This window comes from Bos taurus, chromosome 10 (genome assembly GCF_002263795.3).
Source record: "Bos taurus isolate L1 Dominette 01449 registration number 42190680 breed Hereford chromosome 10, ARS-UCD2.0, whole genome shotgun sequence".
In the NCBI taxonomy this organism is placed as follows: Eukaryota; Metazoa; Chordata; class Mammalia; order Artiodactyla; family Bovidae; genus Bos; species Bos taurus.
In genome coordinates this window covers 78,999,079-79,026,996 of record NC_037337.1, presented here as the reverse complement: position 1 = coordinate 79,026,996, position 27,918 = coordinate 78,999,079, and the positions used below count along the sequence as shown (strand labels likewise).

The 27,918-nt window shown below is 37.1% G+C and overlaps 1 protein-coding gene across 12 annotated transcripts in view; it reads right to left on the bottom strand.

Moving 5' to 3' along the window:
* The window catches only part of GPHN (gephyrin), a 535,365-nt gene that overhangs the window by 71,458 nt on the left and 435,989 nt on the right, over positions 1–27,918 (bottom strand). For all 12 annotated transcript variants that reach the window (XM_059890892.1, XM_010809560.4, XM_010809563.4 and 9 more), the window contains 2 exons: positions 17,038–17,130; positions 7,054–7,109 (listed from right to left, as the gene is read on the bottom strand). In XM_059890892.1, coding sequence (XP_059746875.1) covers positions 7,054–7,109; positions 17,038–17,130 — 149 coding nt within the window. The remainder of the gene's footprint in view (positions 1–7,053; positions 7,110–17,037; positions 17,131–27,918) is intronic.

The window sequence follows — 27,918 nt, the reverse complement described above, 5'->3', positions numbered from 1 at the left end:
AAGCTTATTTCTATAATGCTATTGCTGCAAATAATGCAACCAATAGCTAATATTTGTGGAATACTCAGTCTATGCTAGGCTTAGGGTTAAGTGCATTATTATGTTTCAGAATATAAGCCCTATTAAGACAGAAATTTGTTTCATTTTCTGTTTGCCTCTTTAGATCACATCATTATTTTCTATCCTGTGCTGTGGCCTATAGGCTGATCTCTGCGGATTGTTTCAACCAGTTTCCCATCACTCTGGCTTCTGGTTAAGTTCAGTCAGTGGGAGGGGCTAACAAGAGACTCACTGGAGAAAACCCTGATGCTGGGAAAGACCAAGGGCTGGAAGACAAGTGGGTAAGAGAGGACGAAATGGTTGGATGGCATCACTGACTCAATGGACATGAATTTGAGCAAATTCTGGGAGATAAAGAAAGACAGGGAAGACTGGCATGCTTCCGTCCATGGGGTTGTAAAAACATGGACAGACTTAGTGACTGAACAACAAGAGACTAGAGGGTAGGGGAGAGAGAGAGAAGTACAATTTTTATTCCCCGTGCTGTTTCCCTGCTGGGTTGCAGTTTGGTGATGGCCATGTCATATCTAATAGCATTGATGCCACATTTCCTATTAGGTGACCCTCTCCCATAGCTATCAATCTGCCCAGGTCCAGGTACCACTTTCTCTCTTTGCCCCTTCAGACTTAAAAGTGGGAGTGAAATCTTATTGTTGCTAGCACCTGAATGTTTCACATTCTTTTGTTAGTTTCCTTTAATCCTGTCTATGGAGAAGGCAATGGCACCCCACTCCAGTACTCTGGCCTGGAAAATCCCATGGATGGAGGAGCCTGGTGGGCTATAGTCCATGGGGTCCCTAGGAGTCGGACATGGCTGAGCGACTTCACTTTCACTTTTCACTTTCATGCACTGGAGAAGGAAATGGCAACCCACTCCAGTGTTCTTGCCTGGAGAATCCCAGGGACGGGGGAGCCTGGTGGGCTGCCATCTATGGGGTCACAGAGAGTCAGACACGACTGAAGCGACTTAGCAGCAGCAGCAGCAGCAATCCTGTCTATATCTTCAGTAGAGTACTTGCATTCATCTTTAACCACTCCCTTTGCAGACATATTTATTGCTCTATCATCCCAAAGCCTAGAGAGTATCTGGCACAAAGTCTGCAGTCAATAAGTATTTCCAGAATGAATGAGTAAGCATGCATGACCTCATTATCACAACAACTACGTGAAGCATGTGATACTTCTTGGCTTACAACTCCAGTGAGCTCATTAATTTTTTCCAACAAGTCACTGGAGAAAGATTCTTAAGATCAGATCTGGCATTGAGCTACATACTTTATATCCTCTTATTCTGATATTTGAATAAGAGACATTTCAGGTTTATTCAGAAATATTATATTCTAATGTAAACAAATGTTCAAACTACCACACAATTGCACTCATCTCACACACTAGCAAAGTAATGCTCAAAATTCTCCAAGCTAGGCTTCAACAGTATGTGAACTGAAAACTTCCAGATGTTCAAGCTGGATTTACAAAAGGCAGAAGAACCAGAGATCAAATTGCTAATGTCTGCTGGATCATAGAAAAAAGCAAAAGAGTTAGAAAAAAACACCTACTTCTGCTTCATTGACTATGCTAAAGCCTTTGACTGTGTGGATCACAAAAAACTGTGGAAAATTCTTAAAGAAATGGGAATACCATACCACCTTACCTGCCTCCTGAGAAACCTGTATGCAGGTCAAAAAGCAACAGTTAGAAACGGACATGAAACAATGAACTGGTTCCAAATTGGGAAAGGAGTACATCAAGGCTGTGTATTGTTACCCTGCTTATTTAACTTATATGCAGAGTACATCTTGTGAAATGCTGGGATGGATGAAGCACAAGCTGGAATCAAGATTGCCGGGAGCAATATCAATAACCTCAGATATGGAGATAACAGTACCCTTATGGTAGAAAGCAAAGAGGAACTGAAGAGCCTCTTGATGAAAGTGAAAGAGTAGAGTGAAAAAGCTGGTTTAAAACTCAACATTCAAAAAACGAAGATCATGGGATCTGGTCCCATCACATAACAGCAAATAGATGGGGAAACAATGGAAACAGTGACAGACTTTATTTTCCTGGGCTCCAAAATCACTGCAAATGGTGACTGCAGCCATGAAATTAAAAGATGCTTGCTCCTTGGAAGAAAAGCTAGGACAAACCTGAAAGTTGCGAGTTGTGTCCGACTCTTTGAGTCCCCATGGATTATACAGTCCATGGAATTCTCCAGGACAGAACACTGGATTGGATGGCTGTTCCCTTTTCTAGGAGATCTTCCCAACCCAGGAATCGAACCCTGCATTGCAGGTGGATTCTTTACCAGCTGAGCTACCAGGATTTGTCTGACAAACCTAGACAGCATATTAAATAAGCAGACATTATTTTGCTAACAAAGGTCTGTATAGTCAAAGGTATGGTTTTTCCAGTAGTCACGTATGGATGTGAGAGGTGGACCATAAAGGAGGCTGAGCACTGAAGAATTGATGCTTTTGAACTGTGGTTTTGGAGAAGACTCTTGAGACACCCTTGGACTGCAAGGAGATCAAACCAGTCACTCCTAAAGGAAATCAATCCTGAATGCTCATTGGAAGAACTGAAGCTGAAGTTGAAGCTCCAATACTTTGGCCACCTGATTCGAAGAGCTGACTCATTAGAAAAGACCCTGATGCTGGGAAAGACTGAAGGCAGGAGGAGAAGGGGACGACAGAGGAGGAGAAGGGGATGACAGAGGATGAGATGGTTAGATGGCATCACTGACTTGACACGAATTTGAACAAGCTCCTGGAGATGGTGAAGGACAGGGAAATCTGGTGTGCTGCAGTCCATGGGGTTGCAAAGAGTCGGACACGACTGAGCAACTGAACAACAACAACACTGTAATTTTCTACCAAGATAATACATAGAATTAAAAAAAAAAAAAAAAAGCTTAGGGCCCAATGCATTAATTTGTTTTTTCAGCGCCAGATACTGCTTATTATCTGGTACAATTCTTAATTCACTAAACATGACCATTTTGCAGTGTAGTGATTTTTTTAAGGAAAAGTATGAATTTTTTGATATATTTGTTTTTTAGTAGAGGTATTAATGTCAAAACTATCTTACAAGCTTGTGCAATTAAAATATTTAATACATACTTAAAGACTTTTTCCCACTCCAAGTGCCTTTTTGGGAAAGTGAATCCCAAAGTGAGTTTCAGGTAGTTGCTTCTTAAGCTGAAGTGTGTTAGCCTGTAGGCTGCCTCAATTTAGTCTGGATCAACGTACCCTACTATGCAAATTTACTTTAAGTTTTAATGTGGTTATACCTGTAATTTTCTCTACTTCTTGGCTTAAACTAAGTCTTAAGAAGTGTTTTTTGGGTAGCTATTAAAAAATTTGGCTCCTATCCCAAAATGGTAATTCTAAGTGCTAGCTGAAGGATTCCTACCAGCTCACTTATATTAAACCCAATGTAAAACATATTCCCAGATATACAAAGATATTTATATATCCACTGAGAGTAGACATAAATTGAACTGAATCAACTGGAAAAACTCTAGCAATACATGAGGTACTTCCTATAGATTGCTAAGAATACTCCTTTTAATTTTTATACTTCATATACTTTATATTAAGTAAAAACTATCAAAGTCTTGATTTTTCCTTAATAGAGGTATTGAGTTGGAGTTTTTGAACTTTGTCCAAAGATAGCACTTCATAATTGCATAACTGAAAGTGTCCAATGCCATGAAATTAAAAGATGCTTACTCCTTGGAAGGAAAGTTATGACCAACCTAGACAGCATATTAAAAGGCAGAGACATTACTTTGTCAACAAAGGTCCATCTAGTCAAGGCTATGGTTTCTCCAGTGGTCATGTATGGATGTGAGAGTTGGACTATGAAGAAAGCTGAGTGCCGAAGAATTGATGCTTTTGGACTGTGGTGTTGGAGAAGACTCTTGAGAGTCCCTTGGACTGCAAGGAAATCCAACCAGTTCATCCTAAAGGAGATCAGTCCTGGGTGTTCATTGGAAGGACTGATGTTGAGGCTGAAGCTCCAATACTTTGGCTACCTGATGTGAAGAACTGACTCATTTGAAAAGACCCTGATGCTGGGAAAGATTGACGGCAGGAGAAGGGGACGACAGAGGATGGGATAGTTGGATGGCACCACCAACTCAATGGACATGGGTTTGGGTGAACTCCGGGAGTTGGTGATGGACAGGAAGCCTGGCGTGCTGCGGTTCATGGTTGTCGCAAAGAGTTGGACGCGACTGAGTGACTGAACTGATATTGGATGCTAATCAATAGGACCAAATGGTAAGTGACTAAGATCAAGTATTTCATACACCAATAAAGTATGTTGTAAAATAAAAAACTGTCTTAGTGGATGCAGTGGCACCTTAGATCTCAAGCATATGTACTTTCAATAAATGAGCAATTTGGCTTTTTGCAAGATCTCTGAGATTGCTTTAAAGTGTGTATGTGTGTGATACATCCGTTAGAGATAAAACACCTCCCAGGTAATTTGAGGAAAAACCCTGTTTTCCTGTATAGTGTTGATCTTTTTTTCCTATCATACTTTTATGAGAACTTACAAGAAGCTGGCAATTTTTAAATTTCACAACTTTCCTTGGGCTTCTAGTTTTCAGTTGGAAGTCATAACTAGTAATAAAGTTTAAGGGGCCATAAGGTTCTGAACAATCTACTGCCATTGCCTAAGCATACTAGGCTGTGACTACCACACACACCACTAGGTCTTGACTTACACTATACTTTCTGCTTGGGATGGTCCTTTTTCATTTCTGTTTTTGTAAAAACTCTCTTACGCCCAGCTCCAATGTCATTTTCCTAACCCTTCTAGGATGAAATGCTTAACCTCTCTATTGTTTTCCGCAGCACATGACTGACAGCATTAGTTTAACACTTAATATATTGTATTATATTTAGTTGTTTATACTCTGTCTCCTCCACTAGATATAAACTGTTCAGAATATTAATCATGTATTAATCTACTTTATATCCCTACCTAGCAGAGTGCTTGGTACAAACTGTAGGTGTGCTTGATAAATGTTGGATAGACTTAACTGAAGATCAGAGAAGTATTCCTTGAATAATTAATATTTTGGAGCTTTGTTAAAAAATGGATGCTTTAGATGTCCACTGTTGATGGATATACATACCAAGAGGTCAAGTAAGTTATAAGATCACTTACTTGATCACTTACTAAGTTATATAAGTTATTTATAAAAAAAAAAAGGGACCCAAGACTAGTTGTTCTTTTTGTTCGGAAAACAGTCATGAAGACTGAAATCAGCCTATGTATAGCATGGATAAGGATCTAATTACTATAGTATTAGGCTCAGCATCAGAGCTCAAGAAGTACATATACTTCTTGGTTGAGGTGAGGGAGCTAGGGTTGCCACCATTAGCATATGATGCTCCTGTATACTTCCTCAACCCCTCTCTATTTTTAGTACATATGGGAGGACATGCTAAGGCGTGGGACATAGCTTTTGCTCAACTGCTCTATTTATTATTTCCTCCTTTATTTTTATACAATGCTTATGAGTGCTTAGTGACAGCAGAAAGGTGTGCTGGTCTTTTTCTGATTCTAGTCAATAAGGAAAGAGCTCTTTTAATTAACTTTCACAGCTCACTAGATTAACATACGCTTCCTACTGAACAAGATGATGCCTACAGTACACTCTAAGTTTGAAACTGTTAGACACTTGTAAACTACAGGTCTAAGATGCAAACTGTTTGTTCCCAAGCTTGTTTGTACCAGTTTGTGGTGATAGCTGCTACTGAATCGTTATTTAAGTAAATATTCCATAAATTGATGATATATGAGGGTAAAAAGAGTTCTATTTTTCCTGAAAAAATTAAGCTAATCTAAGTTTGAAACTGTTAGACACTTGTAAACTACTGGTCTAAGATGCAAACTGTTTGTTCCCAAACTTGTTTGTACCAGTTTGTGGTGATAGCTGCTACTGAATCGTTATTTAAGTAAATATTCCATAAATCGATGATATATGAGGGTAAAAAGAGTTCTATTTTTCCTGAAAAAATTAAGCTAAACCTTTGGAACATCTCATTTAAAAAAGTCTGCTAAAAAAGAACTCCTGTCAAATTAGGTGTAGGTGAAACAACTGTAAAAAGTACTGTAAAAATATAATAAAAATCTAGAAGGAGTCTATACTTAGACACTGTGCAAAGGTCTTTAAAATTTCTTCAACTTTAAAGAAACCAACACTGGAAATCCCATATAATGCCTTGTGGGTATAATAGAAACTCAAATAGTAGACACTTATTAAAAGAAAAGCCTTGGAAAAAAAAAAAGAAAAAAAAGAAAAGCCTTGGCTCTCCATCAGATTAATGACAAATAAATGTTCATTTATTTAAATTTATTTTAAAAGATAATTTGCCATTTGTAACTTATTTCCAATCAAATGACCAATTAGTAGTATCAAAAGCAGTAAGAGGACTTCTATTGTAATATCCACCATAGCCCATTAGTACTTCATTTTTTTTTTTTTTAGTACTTCATTTCTTAATAGAAATATATGTATATCTGTTCTCTGGTTAGCTCCCTAATGAGTAAAATTAATCAAAATGATTAGCAAGAAAGATTAAATAATTTGCTTCTTCTAAGTTTTCCTGTTTATAACATGAGTTGGGGAAAAGTCTGAGAAAACCACTTAGAAATTATAGCTCTATTTAGAACATTAATGTTTATACTAGAAGAAAGATTCATCCAATCACAGGGCTGGAAAATCCTTGTGGGGCATGTCTGTGAGATATACTAATAACACTGTGTCCATGCTGCATATGACTAGATGCACGTTCTTTCCGTTAAGAAAAAATTCATTTGATTCTTTCTCAGGGAAATCATCATTTCATCTCTTTGATGACCCATCTAATCCTTCTCTAAGATTTCCATAAAAACAATGGCAGAAGTTTAGGATTAGACTCTGAAAGTCCATGAAACTAAAATCTTTAGGGCCTTTTTCAGGCCTATGAATCTCACCTGTTCACCAGCTTGGGATTCTCCAATGATGAAACGATCTCCTGGGCCATCAGCAGCTGTAAGATGAACAGAACCAAGAACAATCATCAGAATGCACCTATCGCAAGGAGTAAGAACCTAGTCTTGGAATTCTAAAAGTTGACTCAAATGATTAGGTAAGGCTTCAGGAAATTGGAACACTTTTCTGATCGCCTAGCTTAGAAAAAAGTTTTGTTACTATAATACTAGTTAGATCGTTGGTATCCACAACTTACAAGTACCAGTAGAAGTGGTTCTAAATGTGCCCGTTCCTGGTGCCTTGGAGACAGTTTTCTTGTTGTTTCATAATTTCCACTCTTGCACTTTTAAATAGGAAGTTCTTTTAGTCTATCCTCCTAAATAAAAGGGTATGTATGTGTGATGTGTGTGTACACACTCGTGGAGACTTATACATGAAGTGGTAGTGGTTTAGTCGCTAAGTCATGTCTGACTCTTGAGATCCCACGGACTGTAGTCCGCCAGGCTCCTCTGTCCATGGGATTTTCCAGGCAAGAATACTGGAGTGGATTGCCATTTCCTTCTCCAGGGGATCTTCCTGACCCAGGAATTGAACCCAGGTCTCCTGCATTGCAGGCAGATTCTTTACCGACTGAGCTATGAGGGAAGCACGAAGTAGGGCAAGGAGATCCAACCAGTCCATTCTAAAGGAGATCAGTCCTGGATGTTCTTTGGAGGGACTAATGCTAAAGCTGAAACTCCAGTACTTTGGCCACCTCATGCAAAGAGCTGACTCACTGGAAAAGACTGATGCTGGGAGGGATTGGAGGCAGGAGGAGAAGGGGACGACTGAGGATGAGATGGCTGGATGGCATGACTGACTTGACGGACATGAGTCTGGGTGAACTCCGGGAGTTGGTGATGGACAGGGAGGCCTGGCGTGCTGCAATTCATGGGGTCGCAAAGAGTTGGACACGACTGAGTGACTAAACTGAACCAAACTGATGCTTGAAGGAAATGAGTTATGTAATGAAGTAACTCAGGTAGAAAAGGTTCAGTACCTTTAACAAGTGATAGTGATAGAGCTAGGATTTGAAAACTCACACCCTGAATTTCCAATACAACATTATTTTTTTATGAAGGATCAAAATGCTGCTAAAAAAACAAAATACATAGGCAGTGCTGCATCACAATTTGCACTGACTGCTTATTTTTAAACTGGAAGAAAACACTTTCAGAATTGAGATGGAGAAAACTTCTTATCCAATTTTTTTCTACATACAGTATAGTAATGGCTGGATGAAAAAATACTCCTGAAGATAAATGTATTTAAAAGGGTTTTCTTCACACACAACGCGGATTTCAGACCAATAGTACTGTCAAGGCAATATGTACCTAATGAGTTTTATGATCATGACCATTACCTCCTTGTAACTGGCATACAGCAAGGGTCTGGGGGAACACACACAGCAAAGATAACACTTTATATGAATATTTTAATCATATTTGCAGCCATGTTTATAAATAATAAAAAGCATTTTCTCTCTTTTAGAGAGGAGATATAAAATTCATTGTTCTTTATGTGACTGCAAAGACGTATTTTTTCTAAAGGCTTATATATAGAATGCTGTTTATAAGTCACTTTTTTTGTATAACTGGCTTTGGTTAACTTAATGTGAAGAGGGACAAAAATTAACATTAGGTGTCTTCTACTTACTATATGTTGTATCTTGTGCTTTTTAGACTTTGTCTCAGTTAATAAACTCTTGGCTTTCTGGTGTTTTTTGGAATCCTACTATATTAATATTTTCAGTGTTTACCTGTAAAAAAGAGACTACTGCAGTTTTCCTGAATGGCATTCTTATTATGCTGCTTTCATGGGTTCCTTTTTCTTTTTAATGAAACAATTTAAAACAGATAGAGAAATCACTGCTTCAACAATTATCAGCATTTTACCAATTTTGTTTCATCTATACCCACACTCAGTATTTTAAAACTAATCATAATTTTCTTACTTTAGAAAATTAAGAAGTCAATTATCTTTCAGAGTTTTGCACTAATTACATCTCAATCTGAATAAACATTTTTATTTTTCTGCTAGAGATATTATCAGCTTTCTGCCTCCCCATAGCAACCTAGACACTTTCTTTTTTTGCCTCTTGAACAAGGGGAAATTAGCATGGTTTTAGAGTAAAAGTTGAATCTGAATCCTGGTTGTGACTATTATTAGCTTTAGGATTTTCAGCAAATTACTAAATTTTTCTCTAAACTTCAGTTTGCTTGTTGATAAAAATGGGAATAACCATACTTTAAAATATGGTTTTAAAATATTTCAAATAACCATACGTTAAAATACCCCTTTTAAGGCTTTTTATTTCTTTCATTTATTCACTGAATTTCTACTGAGTGTCTTCTATGTCATAAGTGTCATACTAGATGCTGGGACAGAGTAGAGAGTAAAACTAGTTGTTGTTGTGTAGTCGCTAAGTTATCTCCAACTCTTTCGCAACCTCATGGAGTGTAGCCCCCCAGGCTCCCCTGTCCATGGGATTTCCCAGGTAAGAAGACTGGAGTGGGTTGCCATTTCCTTCTACAGGGGATCTTCCTGACCCAGGGGTTGAACCTGTGTCTCCTACATTGTAGGCAAATTCTTTATGACTGAGCCACCAGGGAAATGAAGTAAAACTAGATACTGTTTCTATTTTAATGCAGTATCAATTTGTTGCAATGTTTTACACAAATAGAGGTGGGCTTTAAAATCATCTTGTAAGCAATTTTTTAAATGAAAAATAGAAAATATATTTTATCACATATGGTAAAGATGAATATTATTTCAAGAAACTTATTTTGTTTATATATATGCATGCATGTATATTTATATGTATTGTATTTGGTTTGTGATGTATAATGTATTTAGTGCCTGTCTTTTTATGGGTGTGGTGAAACCAAAACTCTTAAAGCCACTGAGATAGTGAGCGAGATAGATTTTAATGTTAATCATAGTCACATTAATGAATATACAAATATAAATTAAGAAAACCACTCTAAAGGAAAGGAACACAATTTAATGAGAGCATACACTGAGAGTACCTGAGCTACCCTGGAGGGTCAGGGAAAGCCACCTTGATATACAGAATTTATGATTTGAATATGAAGGATAAATCAGAACTAAGTAGGCAAAAAGTGTGTGTGTGTGTGTGTGTGAGGGAGAAGGAGAGGTGATAAGAGGACAGAGAGAGGAGATGGAAGTGGACATGCTGCATCTGAAGATACTCACCTAAAGGAAACAGTATGTGTAAAGGCTCTGGTTCTTGTCCTCCAATCTATCTTATAGTCTAGCTGCTCTCTCAAGTACCGAGAATACCAAGATGACTCATATTTCAGCTCCACAACATATGCTACTCCCACTGCTTGGAGTGTCCTTTCCTTCTCCCCGCCTTCTGGTTAAAACTTCTTAGTTTTTAGGACTCAGCTCAAGTGTCACCTTCTCTAGGAAGTCATATCTGACTTCCTTCCCCCTTCTCTTTTGTTTCCCCAGTGTATTCCTGAAGTAACTCTAATTATGGTTTCTTAATGTATTTGTAATCATTTGCTTATTTGTCTCAGGGAAATTCCTGGTACCTGCTGAAAAATAGGTATTCAATAAGTGTTCAATATATGAAGTATTCGCAAGTGAAAGAAATGAATGAGTGTGGCTCCTAAGAATCTTTTTAGAAAAATGAACCCATGAATGAAACAATAAATATTTTCTAATACAAAATGCTGTATTTTGAATGCCTTCCTTTTCCTGCTGGTTCATGGTATATTATTTTCTTTAAAATGTGAGTCAACATTTACCATCTTTAGAATGTTTAGAAAGATTGCTCTGATCAATTCCATATAACTTAGGTTATGTCTAACATAGTGCTAAGCTTGTCATTGATGCCCAGTAAATACTTGTTAAAATAAAGAATTGAACTTTGCGTTTCCCTAATACTTAGGTAGGAAGTTTGTAAACTGTCTTGTATGCATTAGTATTGTGCTTTGTAAATTTTCTTAAATAATTTTATAAACATGTATTTTATCTCTTTAGCTAGATAATAAGCTCTTTTGAGGTAGGGATCACTTCCTATATTTCTTTTTTGAAATTGTCTGCTCTTCAGTCCTCCTCTTGTTTTCCTGTTTCCCTCTTCACACATTCTAATACACATACACTCAAAACACTCATCTCAATGTTCTGCACAAGCACTCCAAGCAAATGTCATTATATAATGAGTGGCTAGAGATAACGTGGGGCCAAGATGGTATAGAGTGTCAGGGAAGCCAACATCTGAAGCAGTCTTTAAGTGAAAGAAGCAAGATGCTTTGTTACCAAGGATGGTACACTAACTGGGGAGAGAATATGTCTCACTTTAACTAGGTTCTTCACTTTCCTCTGAAAATTTCCACCTGGGAACTATGCCTCTCTGTTGTTGGCTAAGGAAGGTTTAGTCAACCAACATTATAGAAAGTCCCTGATACCAATGGAGGAGTCATTTTTACCATTTCCCTTTTAACAGTGCTTCTCAACTCTTAATGTACATAGAAATCACTTAGAGAGCTTGTTAAAATACAGGTTCTGATTCAGTAGGCTGGGATAGGTCCTGAGGTTCTACATTTCTAACAAGCTGATGTTTATGCAGCTGGTTCAGGGACTATCCTTTTTGAGAAGCACAGCACTGTAAGACTGGATGGAATCCAGACAAATTCAGACCAATAGAAAACTTAAATAAAAAAATTAGCGAACTACAACAGAAGTTCTGATTTTATACCAACAAGGCTCATTATTTACTATAAAGGCAGAAAAGTAATGATCAATCTACCTAACTTGTTGATACTTATTTTAAAAACCTATTAAAGAGATATGTAAAAAAATAAAAAGAAAAAGGTTGCCACTTTCAAGATGAATTCTATCAGCTTGGGTGGGAGGGGGCAGAAGTGGAGGTACAGTGGCAGATGAACCTAAAGCTTGGAAAGAAAGAAACTAAATAAGCCACAGTATGCCATTAGAAACAATGGATGGATTGCAAGGATTTCTGTAAAGGCTTAGACTCTTTCCACCGCCACCCCCCAGCCTCAATTCTGGCATTTCGGTTAATAGCTTTTCTTTTATGTTTTGCAACTGTATAATTTAATTTGAAGGAAGTGATAAAAGCAATATAAGCCAAATTCTTACAGCAAATGCACTGTGTAAGCAATTTATAAAGCTTAATGCTAGACCCTGAAGCTGCTTCCACCTTTTTAATGTGGAAACACTTTTAGTCTTGTTCACCTCTTTATTTGAAGATATCTGATTATATCATTTGATATAAAATTGATAGCATTAGATAACTATTCAACGTGACAATATACAGAAAATGATCATCCTAAGGCTATTCACCCTAGAATTATCCCTCATTTTAATTTTCTAGTCACGTGGGAGCTCTCTTTGAATCTCTTATAGCTATTCACTTATTTTCAGTAACAAAAGTCTCATTGTTTCCACATTAGGGTTGGATAAATGGAGGCCAGAGAGATAGCATAACTTTCAGAGGTCCTAGGAAGTATCTTCAATGGAGGAATAAGGCAGAGGGACTAAGATTTTGTTTACTCTAACTATGGAACCAAACTAAGACTGGTGGATAGGCAACAGGGTAATAGTATTTCTGTGTATACTAAAATTAACATTATAGAAAGAGTTTGGAGTGGTGGCAAAGGTAGATGACGAGACTAACACGACAGGATCAGTACTTGCTGCACTTATACTGAGGGATTAAATCTGGTGAATTGTTTGGGATTTTAAATCTGCTGCCTGGAAAGCAGGCAAGGAGTAGAACAGATGAATTAGAAGGCATTTCATATTCTTTATCATTGTCTTCCAGGAGAAAAATGCCCATATATTGTTAGTATTGGGAAAAGATATATTGTTTCCTTAAATATATTATTTTAAGCTTTTTGGAATTAACTAAAATTAATTATTTCAAATTATCTCTGGGCTCACTTAAGTAGTGCTCCTATATCATAAGGCTCTCTTCTTCATCCAAAGTGTCCTACGGTGGAAGACTAAAGGCTGTCAAGTGAACTGGAGAACCAGCTACGGCCAAATGAGAGAGTCATTTCCTAGGCAGGTTGATAAGGAGTCTAGGGGTCCCCAAGGAGAGAGGGGTCTGGAATTCTCAAGGAGGAAGAAAGGACAAACTTTTTTTTCTTTCTCTACATTCCTTAGGGTTATATAACAATAATGTATCCTGCCTGAGGACAGTCTCTGGATTAAGGCCAGTCTTTGGATTAAACCTTCTGGCTAATTCTGTTATCTTAAAATGTAAATTATGGGAGTAGGTCTGGTGAGGTCTTTACAACCTCCAGACATTCTTTGGATTCATTGGAGAGTATATAACTTTATTGCTAACACTAGCAAGGGGGGTACTCTTTCTGCCCCCTTCTGATGCCTATGTCAGAAGCTTTCTCTATCTCCTTTATACTTTAATAAAACTTTACACAAAAGCTCTGAGCGATCAAGCCTTGTCTCTGGCCCTGGATTGAATTCTCCTCCGGGGGCCAAGAATCCCGGTGTATTCGCGTGATTCAACAACAACCTTTCACAAACAGGACTCAACTCGACAAAACAGAAACACTTAAACATGACTTTTGTGACAAAATAAGAAATAGCTCAAAATTAAAAAGGTTATATGGAATTTTAGTATGTACTTTAACCTACTGGGAGGAAGTACATAGATGTTACTAGCAGCTAGACAGTGAGATAATGGGTAATTTTAAAATGTTCTTTTTGATTTTCTATATTTGCATAAGCATGTATTTAATCAGCATGTAAAAACTTTATTAACATAAAGTGCAAAGATTTCTCTTAATTTTCTAGAATTGTTTGCTGCACATGGTTTTTAAAATAATTATTGGCTTGTTTATAATTTTTCCTTTGCCTAAATGATACCTAAACTAATTCTGAAGCATTAAGTCTTTCAAATTGAACATTTTCAAGAGAGTGAACTTGGTATTGAGATATCTTTGCCTTTATTAACAAATTAAGAAGCAATTGTGAGACAATGGGCACCCACATCTCTACAGGAGGCTGTGAATGCATCAAGAAGATGATTAGCTTAATCAGTGTGAAGGGAGAAATAACTCTTCAAAAATATGAATAAAACTATTGTATTGTTTCTAGCTGGTAAATGCTATTTTCATTTTCTCTGCTTATATCTTTCAAATTCACTCCCTCCTTCTCCTGAATGTAGTTTTAGATTTATTAGTTTACATCATCATCACTTAATTCCTGTCTTCTTTATACTCTATTCTTTCTTATTCTTTAAAAGCTGTTCCTATTTCTTCAGCTACTTGTTACTGTCTTGATTTTTCAACCCACATACCTTAAAGCAAGAGATCCTCCAACTGGTTTGGAGTTTTATCCCACATGTTTCTGAAGGATACTGGCTAATGCTTAGTGATCCAGAGCAAGTTAGGAACCTCTTTACACCTAGAGGGTTAGCAATGTTCACAGGTGCCACGGGTTATTACTGGAAGGCCTAAGGCAAAGGCAGAGGAGAAGAAAAACAGGGAGAATAAAGGGAGTGGGGAGGAAGGAATGGGAGTAAAGGAACACAGGGTGGAGAGAAGAGGTACAGGAAGTAGAGTGGTAGAGAGCCACAACAGCAGCCTCAAGGCTGCTCTTCACCAAAACACCGCCTAGGGTGGTTACAGCACAGAAAAGACTTAGACCATGCCTTTTCGTCCACTGAGAACCTTTGCTGCCTTAATCGTGATGTTGATCATAATTAACCAACCATTCCAACTTTGAAATGTAACCATTTCCACGATGGTTTTCTGTTATATGTTCCATATCTTAGAGAACTAGCAATACTTCGCAGGAAAGAAATAATGTGAATTAGCTGCATGGCAGCCTGTCTGTTGAACCTTTTACACTGTGAGATGCCATTTTAAATGTCTCTGTGTGTTTGTGTACATGTGTGAAATAACTAAAAACACCACCACTTTAAAACAATAGATTATGATAGTCTAAACGGTAATTTTATATACACATTTCTTTGATAAGATTCTACAGTTGCAGAAAGGCTCTTTCATTGTTCATGTGGGCTAACTAAAAACACTAAAAGCAATAGTTTTATATTGAGCTTTATGTAAAAATCACAGAACAACATTCTGTTTTGGAATAATTCTGTCTCATATTATTTACCTCCTCACTTTCTCCTACTTTATATTATTGAGTATGTAAAAAAAAAAAAAAAAGACTTTCTTGTCCCTTTGATGTTTCATCTGGTGTAGTTGTTTGTTCTACTCTGGAAGTAAGAATTCTTTTCCATTTCAGAACAATCCAATATGGCTACCAATTGAAAGTTCAGACAGAAGTTTTAGAGGGAATAATAAAGTAGAGTCAATGAGGCTATCAGAATACTAAAATAATTTCTTTCTGAACAATATTCATCTTAATAAACATTATAGAAGAAATGAACTTAGAAAACAAAGGAGGCAATGGGCATTTGTTATTTGTTTTCAGCTGTAATTTAGATAACATCATCGACTCAATGCACATGAACTTGAACAAAGTCGGGAGATAGTCGAGGACAGGGAAGCCTGGCATGTTGCAGTCCATGCGGTTGTAGAGTCATACACAACTTAGTGACTGGACAATGAAAACAACTAATTTAGTGAGATCAAGCTAAGTTAGGTGCATTTAAGACAGCTTCGCGGAAAGAATATACTAGGAGGAATTAACCTCTCCATTGTTTTGTGAGAATAACAGTTCAGATAATGTTATCCTTTTTTCAGAGATGGTTTAAGTAAATATGATTGATAATAATAGGTACTATTATTAAACATTAAAAACATTGAGAGCTTTTTTTTAATGTCAGATACTTTAAGACTTTCTACAGTCCCACTTAGTCCTCACAATAACCTGTTGGGATAAGTATGGTTATAATTATCACAGTTTTATAGACAAGAAAACCAAGGTTCAAAAAGTTGAACTGATGTGCTTAAAGTTACACAGATGGAACTGGTACAAGAGCCCAGATCACTTTCTTTGCTTAAGTCCATAACTTTAACCATTTGTTCTACTGTCTCCAACACAGAAAGATACTCCTAAGAGTTGGTGATGCAACATTGAGGGGATCAGTGAATATATTTAATCACAAGAAAGAGGAAAATATTTTAATGGTTAGATACAGTATAAAAAAAAATTAAAAATGAAGACAGTCAAGTAAGGGACTCCATAAATGATCATTAGAAAGGAACTGGCATTCTTAACAGCTCTGATAAACTGGCAAATGTTTTTAAACATTTCTTCAATGATGTCAGCCAATATAATATAACTGATATTAGTTTCTAAGCAATTCAGTTGCATTTTCATTTTGCGTTTTCTTAAACTGGACTTTAGGGAGGCAAATGATTTTGCTTTTGAGCTTTATGCCATCCCAGGCAATTCTGAAGGCGTGAACTGCTGGTACAATCTGGAGCTTTGGAGCTCTGAAATATAGGACCTTCTAGGGATTTAGAGGTTTCCTTCACACTTGCTTTCTATGAAGCTCTTACTGATGTTTGAATTTAAAGCAAAAGAAAAAAACTGGCCCACTTTATCCCATGGTGGGAGTTTGCCTGTCTTCCCTGAACCTATAGATGTTTTCCACTAGAAAACATTTGGAAAACTTCAGACTAAGGTATATGTAGAGGCCCAAAGAATTATGGCACAGTATCTTTATCAATCTCTACATAGTTATCTGTGAGTAAGAATTTTCAAGTAACTACAGTATTTTCTCTGAAGTTTTACTCAAGATTGTGCCAGAAAATATACAGGTGTAGGTTAATATTGTTATCTGTGTATGAATTTTGACAACAAAGGGGGAAACAGATGTAACAGTCATTAGGTACCTGGGCTGAGCCAAAAATCTAAAAACAGAACACTAAAAACAAAGCAAAACAAGCCAACAAACCCCCCAAAACCAATGTGAGTATGTTGATACTCAAGAAAACTGAAATATTTACCTCGGACAGCATAGCCATCTTTTACTGATGCTGGGAAAGGGGGTAGGTTGTCTTTTGCATATACATCTTGAGCAAGGACTCGCCCCATTCCATCTGTAAGAGAAAAAAAGGAAAATATGGATGTTGAGTGCAGTGGGTTAAATAGGTGGTCCTAAACAAGAAGGACATAAGTACTTGTCTGACAAGGCTTGTATAAGGGCTCAGTCAGACCTCCTTATTTCTATCCCAAGGAATAGGCGACAGAGGGAAGAGATGCATCCTAGTGTCTGAAATGAAAGATTAGATCAATGAACAGTAACACTTGTGGGGGTTATTTGAATACGAGTAGCTACACAGTTATCAAAGATGTGTTCAAGTTGATGTGTCATAAACCCTTTAACAACTCAAAGATGATTTTCTTTAAAAAGTTCTTAAATAGTCATAGTCATTGACCCAGTAATTTCACTTCTAAGAAAATGGACAAGTCTTCCTGTATGTGTTTATTTAAGAGTTGCTTACATTAGTGAGAAATGGAAAGAAAGAAAAAGATTAACAATACAGAAATTTAAACAGTGATGCATCCTTATGACAAAATATTATACAATATTTGTGTTTTATAAAGAATATTCACTGACACAAGAAAATTCTTATAATATGCATTTTAAAACATGTATAACTATACATGTAAAGTATAATCTTAACTATGTTAAGATATATGTGTATAGATCAACAGAAAAAGATGGGAAGGACATACATGAAAATAGAAAGTATTTGTTTACTGTAATATGTTAGAATTATGTATACTTTTATACCCTATTCTATACTTTTCTGAAAGTTTCCAAATTTTTACAATGATCACATGTAATTTTTATAATTTTTTTCTTTTAGAAAAGTAAAGAAAGGAGCTTCCTTAACATTCTATTTAACTTTAGCCAAAAATTTGATTTTATTAACTTAAAAAAGCAGTGACTAGAAGAAGAGCATCAGTAATGTATTGTGTGAAGTGACTATTCAAACCACTATTCATACTCTGGATGACAAGCATCTTTGGCGAGCTTCCAGGACTTTGATTTCATGCCAATAAGAATAAAAGTTTCAAGAGTCACGAACAATTACTTAAATCCTCTAGTCAGAATCTGCCCTTATTATTATCATTACTATTGCTATTCAATAAGTAATATAATAACGATGGCACCCCACTTCAGTACTCTCGCCTGGAAAATCCCATGGATGGAGGAGCCTGGTGGGCTGCCGTCTATGGAGTCGCACAGAGTCGGACACGACTGAAGCGACTTAGCAGCAGCAGCAGCAGCAGGTCGCTAAGAGTCGGATACGACTGAGCGACTTGGCTTTCACTTTTCACTTTCATGCACTGGAGAAGGAAATGGCAACCCACTCCAGTGTTCTTGCCTGGAGAATCCCAGGGACGGGGGAGCCTGGTGGGCTGCCATCTATGGGGTCGCACAGAGTCAGACACGACTGAAGCGACTTAGCAGCAGAGAAGGAAGAAGAGGAGGGGAAAAAATCAAACTTCCCTCCACAGACTATAGGTAATATACAACTTGATTTACACATGTTTGTATAGGTTTAGAAAATTCTATTGTTTCCAGAGCTGGATAGATGAGTTTTTTTTTGGTCTGTCTTTTGTTTTTAGCTTTGTCATTCTTAGCTACTTTGGGTCCTCTGGTTTAAGGAACCTAGGACAAAGAAGTAAGTACAGACAGATTTAAATTTTGTACTCTGATCCACAGTGATAGTGATATTGACCCTTTTTAAGGAAGTGACACCTGAATTGGGAAAACTAGCTGTAGGTACCTTCAGGAGGTTGAAACTATTCTAGAGCTATCCTGAGCTATGGACCATACTTTGTAAGCCCAGGGAAGTGGTGGGACTGGTGGGACTAGAGGACCTTGTTTGTATACACATATACAACATTAACTCCCAAATGAACCTGAAGCTATAAGGCAGCCTCTGGTAGTGGACCCTGTGGCATCTGCTTAGGGTGAAAATAAATTACTTGGGTTAGCTCCTTATCTGAAACTATTCTATCCAGTGTGGTGAATGAAAATGGAAGTGTGACACCAGTACAGATCCCAAGAGAATAACTTTTCTGGGATTTGAATAACTCAGTAATAGTATTTAATAATCAAAGATAGCACCAGGGCTGAGTTTTCCTGGCAGCTGATCTAGTTTATCTAGTAAATGTTTATACAGCATTTTATAAATTACCAAGTAATATCACATATATAATTTCATTAATTCTTAAAAAAATCTAGTAAAGCATTATTATATTCATTTTAGAGGTGAATTAAGAGAAGTTTAAACAGGGTAACCTACCCATGATCACATATTTTACAGATGGCTAAGACAGGGCCGAAATTTAGATCTTAGAACTTCAATCATTACTACAATGGCAATAGCTACATACCCTTCACACACTGCTCTTCCTCTGTTCTAACATTTAAAAAAGCGACAAAGTGAGTCCTCAAAAAATTAAAGATAGAATTACTATATAATCCAGCAATTTCACTTCTAGGTACATATTCAAAAGAAGTAGTAGCAGAAACTTGAACAGGTATTTGTGTGCCTATTTTTATAGTGGCATTATTCATAATAGTCAAAAGTGGAAGTAACCCAAGTATCCACTGACAGATGAAGGGGTCAACAAAATGTGGCACATACACATAGGAATATTATTCAGCCTTAAAAAGAAGGAAATTCTTACATATGTTATCCATACACATATGGATGAAACTTGAAGGGATTATGAAATAAGTGAAAATAGCTGAAACAAGCCAGCCACAAAAGGCCAAACATCATATGATTTCACTTTTTTGAGGTAATTAGAGTATTCAAAACTATAGTTATCAAAAAGTAGAATGGTGGTTGTCATGGGCTGGGAAAAGGGAAGAATAAGAAGTTATTTTTTTAACGAGTATGTAGTTTCAGCTTTGGGTGATGAAATAGTTTTGGAGATGGAAGGTAGTGACAGTTGCAGAACAACGTAAGTGTATTTAGTGCCACTGAACTGTACAGTTAAACATGATTAAAACGGCAAGTCTAATGTGTTACCACCGCCACAAAAAACTATAAAGAACAGCTGTCATCAACAGTTAGCACATGTATTTTTCCTCCCTAGGTCCTTGCCAGTAGCTCAAGAGAAGTGATACAATCTCATCAAGACTCTTTTTACTTCTGAACACTTAGTATGCTAAGTTTGAAAGCCTGTTGATACTGACAGTCTTAGCTACTGCAGCAGCTTAACATAAGTTAACTAAGGTCTCATTGATGGCCAATTTAGAGAAAAGCGTATCAGCTGGCTTGATTTCTCCCTTTAATACTTGAGTTACTCATATATCTTATTGTGCAATTCCATTCTGGATGGTTCCTAAGGTATAGGGTCTACTCAACCATAATTTGATGCAATTAGATTCTGGAAACTAAAGTAAAAATTCTGTTATGTAAGTTTCCAGTAATAATTGCCCCTCCTTACTCCCATTTTACCATACACATAAACACTAAAAAATAGCCTGCAAATTTGAGGAGAATCAAATAATAATGACAGATTGAGATGTACATATGACAAGGAATTAGTGTGTTTATTTAATTACTTATTGAAATATAGTTGCTGTAAATGTTATATCAATTACAAGCATAGAATATAGTGGTTTGCAACTTTTAAAGATTATGCTCCATTTATAGTTACTATAAAATATTGGCTATATCCCCTGTGTTGTACAACATATGCTTGTAGCTTATTTTATATCTAATAGCTTGTACTTCCTTACCCCTGTATTGCCCCTTCCTTCCTTCCTCTCCCTCATAGTAACGTCTAGTTTGTTCTCTACATCTGTGAGTCTGCTGCTTTTTTGTTATATTTACTGGTTTATTTTAGATTCCATGTATAAATGGTATCATACAGTATCTTTCTTGTCTGACTTATTTCACTTAGCATATATAGTGTGTGTTAGCTCTGTCATGTCCAACTCTTTGCATGGACTGTAGCCTCCCAGGCTCCTCTGCCCATGAAATTCTGCAGGCCAAGAATACTGGAGCGGGTAGCCACTCCCTTCTCCATAGCATCTTCCTGACCCAGGGGTCTCCTGCATTGTAGGCCGATTCTTTACTGCCTGAGCCACTGGGAAAGCCCCTTCACTTAGCATAATATCCTCTAAGTCCATCCACATTGCTGCAAAAGGCAAAACTTCACACTTTTTTTTATGGATGAGTAGCAGCCCATTGTGTGTGTGTGTGTGTGTGTGTGTGTGTGTGTGTGTGTAATGTCTTTATCCATTCATCTGTTGATGGACACTTAGACTGGTTCCATATTTTGGCAATTATAAATAATGTTGCCATGAACACTGGGATGCATTTATCTTTTTTCATTACTGTTTTTTATTTTTTGGATACATACCCAGGAGTGGAATTGCTGGGTTATATGGTAGTCCTATCTTTAGTTTTCTGTGAAACTTTCATACTGCTTTCTGCAGTGGCTGTACCAATTTACATTCTCACCAATGGTGTAGGTGGAGGTTCCCTGTTCTCTACATCCTATAAGTGAGTCATTTAAATGCCAAAATCTACCCAAGATTCACCAGGCTACAAAATAATACACAGATCCTATTTTAAGAATTCTGTAGTGCTAGCGTAAGGCTTGCCCAGCATCATTTGGAAAATGTTTATACTGAGATTGAGTTTTATTTCTGAGAAGTGTCTAGTTTCTGATATAAAGAATGATTTGCTGCATCTTAAACACGGTGGGCTTTTTCTTATTTCTATGCCTTTGCAAATAATGTTGCCTTGGACAGAAATATTTTTTTCCTTCTCCTTTCCTGTGCCTAGAGAATCTCAGGTATCCCCTAAGTTTCAGCTCATATATCATGTCTTTGGTCTTCTGCCTCTAAACAAGAAAACAAAATTCATTGACTTATTTATTCATTCATCATCAAACACTGAGAACCTACTATATGCTAGACACTGTGGACAAAAATACTAGTAAGACCTGGCTGATTTCCTCAAGGAATTCACATGTAACAGTATATGTGAGAAAGGGGAATATGGAAAAATAAAAATATGACAAGATAGTATGGGCCGTGACAATATATCATCAGGGTAACATGGGAGGTATACAGAAAACATCAACTCAGATCACGAGCTCCTTACTGCAAAATTCAGGCTTAAATTGAAGAAAGTAGGGAAAACTACTAGGCCATTCAGGTATGACCTAAAACAAATCCCTTATGATTGGAGGTGACTAGACAGAGTGGATGGAGGTCCATAACAATATACAGGAGGCAGTGACCAAAACCATCCCAAAGAAAAAGAAATGTAAGAAGGCAAAGTGGTTGTCTGAGGAGGCTTTGCCAATAGCTGAGGAAGGAAGAGAAGTAGAAGACAAAGGAGAAAGGGAAAGATATACTCAGCTGAATGCAGAGTTTCAGAGAATAGCAAAGGAGAGATAAGAAGGCCTTCTTAAATGAACAATGCAAAGAAATAGAAGAAAACAATAAAATGGGTAAGATTAGAGATTTCTTCAAGAAAGTTGGATATCAAGGGAACATTTCATGCAAAGATGGGCATGATAGAGGACAGAAATGATAAAGATGTAATAGAAGCAGAAGAGACTAAGATGAGATGGCAAGAATACACAAAAGCTATGGCAAACCTAGACAGAGTATTAAAAAGCAGAGACATTACTTTGCCAACAAAGGTCCATATAGTCAAACCTATGGCTTTTCCAGTAGTTATGTACAGATTTAAGAGTTGGTCTGTTAAGAAGGCTGAGCGCCAAAGAATTGATACTTTCAAATTGTGGTGCTCAAGAAACTCTTGAGAGTGCTTTGGGTAGCAAAGAGATCAAACCCCTCATTCTTAAAGGAAATTAACCCTGAATATTCACTGGTAGGATTGTTGCTGAGGCTCCAATACTTTAGCCACCTGATGTGAAGAGTCAACTCACTGGAAAAGACCCTGATGCTGGGAAAGATTGAAGACAAAAGAAGGGGGCAGCAGAGGATGAGATGCTTAGATAGCATTACCAACTCAAAAGACATGAATTTGAGCAAACTCTGGGAGATAGTGGAGGACAGAGGAGCCTGTTATGATACAGTCCATGAGGTTGCAGAGTCTGACATGACTTAGTGACAACAATATTGGGAAAAAAACCACCTAATCAACAATTTGTGGAACATCAATAAAATATTCCTAGATGAGATGATACCTACACTGAGTTTTAAAGTTTTAAGTACAAACGAAGTAGGAGAAGAGTGGGGGGCATTTTCGACAACAGAAGCAATATCAAGGGAATTTAAACTTAATCTTATGAAAATGGGAATCCAATGAAGGATTTTAAGCAAAGTAATGACTTCAAGTTAACCTCCCAGCAGCATTTAAATCTCTTCAGAGATAATGGAACTTTTAAGGAATAGCACTTTTTAATAGAACTTTTAAGTGCCTAGTGACAAGATATAGAATGGTTTGGAGGGATTATACACAAATCTGTTATGGTACACTTTCCATATTACATTGGTTGTTTGTGAAGCTATTATATCTTGACTTCTTCATTAAGTTGTTAATTCCTTGTTTTCACAGCATAACTCACCCATCATTGTATCCCCAGTACCAAGCACAGTGCTTGGTACTTAAAAGGCACTCAGTGAGTGTTTGCTGAATGACTGAGTCAATGAATGAGTACATTAATGATTAGGACTAAGGAGGGAAATGTTGGATAAATAGAGAAGAGAATCATATCAATCAAATATTAATACAAACAACTTCACCCAAAGAATACATATAATAGAGAAGGACATCTTGCTAACTTTTACTTTCATTATTGCCCATTTAGACTCCTTTAAGCAAATCTTTTTATATAATGGATGCTTACCTCCATGATTACAGCAATGACTTCCCTAAACCTGGACATTTTCCTTTTGTTATCAGTAAATGTCCATCATCTATTTCAAGACTTCATTAAAGATATAGGTTCTTCTTGATGCCCCTCTGAATACGACTCTGTATATTCAGTTAGTAGTATATCAGCAAGTACTTGCAAAATTGTGTGTAAGAGTTCTCAGGGTGATGAGTGTGAAAAGTGTGCATTTGGTTTCTTAAGTTTCTGAAGACACAGAACTGTATTTTTTCTTTCCTTCATGTCTAATCAAAACAATAAATACAGGTTATATTCAAAATAACTTTTAGCAGCCTAGACTTCCAGGAGTCTTTGCTATTATTAAAATTCTGTTCTTCTTAAAAGGGAAGGATAAACCCAAGAGAAATGAAAACATGTGCTGTGTTTAGTTGCTCATTTGTGTACAACTCTTTGCAAACCCATGGCCTGTAGCTTGCTGGGCTCCTCTGTCCATGGGGATTCTCTAGGCAAGAATTCTGGAGTGGGTTGCCATGCCCTCCTCCAGGGGATCTTCCCAACCCAGGGATCAAACCCAGGTCTCCCGCATTGCAGGAGGATTCTTTACCATATGAGCCACCAGGAAACCCCATGAATAATGGAGTGGGTAGCCAATCCCTTCTCCAGGGAATCTTCCTGACCCAGGAACTGAACCAGAGTCAATTGAAGGCGGATTCTTTACCAGCTGAGCTACCAGAGAAGCCCAATGAAAACATATGTCCAGGCAAAAACTTGTAAACAAATATTAATTGCAGCATTATTCATTCATACTCAAAAGATGGAAACAATCCAACAGTCCACCCCTTGATGAATGGATAAATAAAAGTGATGTATACTGGATTAGCCAAAAAGTTCATTCAGAAAAACCCAGGAAAGCTAGTGTTATGATTCCAGTCCAAGTCCAAAGGCCTGCAAACCAAGGGGGTTAATGGATAAAAACCCAATACATACAACGAAATATTATTAGGCCACAAGAAGGAGGGAGGTACTAACAGAAACCATAAAGCATTGCTGAAAGAAATTATAAAGAAGATACAAATAAATGGAAAGACATTCTTTGTTCAGGAATTTAAAAACATAATATTCTTAGAGCCCATGCTACTTAAAGTCACTTATAGATTCAATGTAATCTCATTAAAATGCAAACAGCATTTTTTTCAGAAACAGAAAACTGGATAGCCCCATTTGAAAGAATGAAGCTGGACTCTTATCTTCCACCATATACAAAACTTAACTCAAAAAGGATTAAAGACCTAAACGTAAAACCTGTAACTATGAGTGAGGTTTGGGAGGCTCCCCTGTTTGGAAGGATTCCACACGCTGTTGGGCAACTAAGGCCTTGCACCACAACTACTGAGCCCACGTGCTGCAAATACTGAAGCCCATGTCCCTAGAGCAACAAAAGCAGCTACCACAATGAGAAGCCCAAGCACTGCAATGAAGAGTAGCACCCACTTGCTGCAACTAGAGAAAGCCCATGCAAAGCAACGAAGACCTAGAGCAGCCAAAAAAAAAATAAATAAATAGTAAAAAAAGGAATTGTATGCCATGATCAAGTGGGATTTACCCCAGGGATGCAAGGACTTTTCACTATCTGCATATCAATGTGATACATCAGTTAAGAAATTGAAAAATAAAAACCATATGATCCTCTCAACAGATGCAGAAAAAAGCTTTTGATAAATTTCACCATCCATTTATAATAAAAACTCTCCAGAAAGTGGGCATAGAGGGAACATACCTCAACATGATAAAGGCCATCAATGACAATCCCATAGCTAACATCATATTCAATGGTGAAAAATTGAAAGCATTTTCTCTACAATCAGGAATAAGACAAAGATGACCATTCTGGCTAGTTTTATTCAACACAGCCTTGGAAGTCAGAGCTATAGTACTCAGAAAAAAAAAGAGATAGAAGAAATCCAAATTGGGAAAAAAGTAAAACTGTCATTGTTTGCAGATGACATGATGCTATACATAGGAAATCCGAAAGATGCTTCTAGAAAACGATTAGAGTTCATCAGTAGATTTAGTATAGCTGCTGGATACAAAATTAATTAACAGAATTTTTTTGCATTTCTATATGCTAACAGTAAAAGATCAGAAAAAGAAATTAAGGAAACAATCTCATTTATCACTACATCAAAAAGAACAACAACAACAAAAAATGCCAAGGAATAAACCTAGCTAAGCAGGCAAGAGATCTATATTCTGAAAACTATAAGAAGCTTAAGAAAGAAATTAAAGATGATACAAACAAATGGAAGATATTAATATACTGTATTCTTGGACCGGAAGAATCAATATTGTTAAACTTATCATACTACCCAAGCAATCTATGGATTCAATGCTGCTAAGTCACTTCAGTCGTGTCCGACTCTGTGCGACCCCATAGACGGCAGCCCACCAGGCTCTGCCGTCCCTGGGATTCTCCAGGCAAGAACACTGGAGTGGGTTGCCATTTCCTTCTCCAATGCATGAAAGTGAAAAGTGAAAGGGAAGTCGCTCAGTCGTGTCTGACTCTTCACGACCCCACGGACTGCAGCCTATCAGGCTCCTGTGTCCATGGGATTTTCCAGGCAAGAGTACTGGAGTGGGGTGCCACTGCCTTCCCAATGACATTTTTCACACAACTAGAACAAAAAATTTTAAAATTTGTATGTAAACACAAAAGACTCTGAATAGCCAAAACAATCTTGAGAAAGAATGAAGCTAAAAGTTTAATCCACAATCCCTTACTTTAGACTGTACTACAAACTGGCAATAATCAAAATAGTATGGTACTGGCACAAAAACAGACTTACAGACCAATGGAATAGGACAGAAAGCCCCCAAACCCATGTACTTATGGTCTATTAATCTACCACAAAGGAGGCAAGGATATATAATGGAGAAAAGACAGTCTTTTCAATAAGTGGTATAGGGAAAACTAGACAGCCACATATAAAATAACAAAATTAGAATATTCTCTAACACCATATACATATACAAAAATTGGAGAAGGAACTGGCAACCCACTCCAGTATTCTTGCCTGGAGAATGCCATGGACAGAGGAGCTTGGAGGATTAGAGTCCATGGGGTCATAAAGAGTTAGACATGACTGAGTGACTAGCACACATACACAAAAATAAATTCAAAATAGATAAAAGACCTAAATGTAAGACTGGATATCATAAAACTCCTAGAGGAAAACATAGGCAGAACACTCTTTGTCAAAAGTCACAATATTTGGTGGGGGGGGGGGTCTGTCTTCTAGAGTAATGGACATAAAAAGAAAAATAAACAAATGGGACCTAATTATATTTAAAAGCTTTTACACAGTAAAGGTAAATCATAAACAAAACAAAAAGTCAACTTATGGACTGGGAGAAAATGTTTGCAAACAATGCTACTGACAAGGGATTAGTTTCCAAAACATACAAACGGCTCATACAGCTTTAATATATATAAACCGAACAACTCAATTAAAAAGTGGGAAGAAGACCTAAATACACATTTCTTCAAAGACATACAAATGGCCAACAGGCACATGAAATGATGCTCAATATCACTAATTATTAGAGAAGTGAATAGCAAAACTACAATGAGGCATCACCTCACGCCAGTCAGAATGGCCATCATTAAAAATCTACAAATAATAAATACTGTAAAGAATGTGGAGAGAAAGGAACCCTCCTAGACTGTTGGTGGAAATGTAAATTGGTGTAGCCACTGTGGAGAACAGTACAGAGGTTTCTTAAAAAGCTAAAGTAAGAGTTATATAATCCTGCAATTCCACTCCTGTGCATATATCCACATAAAACTAATTTGAAAAGACATGCACCCTAATGTTCATAGTCAAGACATGGAAGCAACCTAAATGTTCATCCACAGATAAATGGATAAAGAAATAGCGTGTGTGTGTGTGTGTGTGTGTGTGTGTGTGTGTATAAAGTGGAACAGTACTCAGCCTTAAAAAAGAATGAGATGATGCCATCTGCATCATTTGCAACAT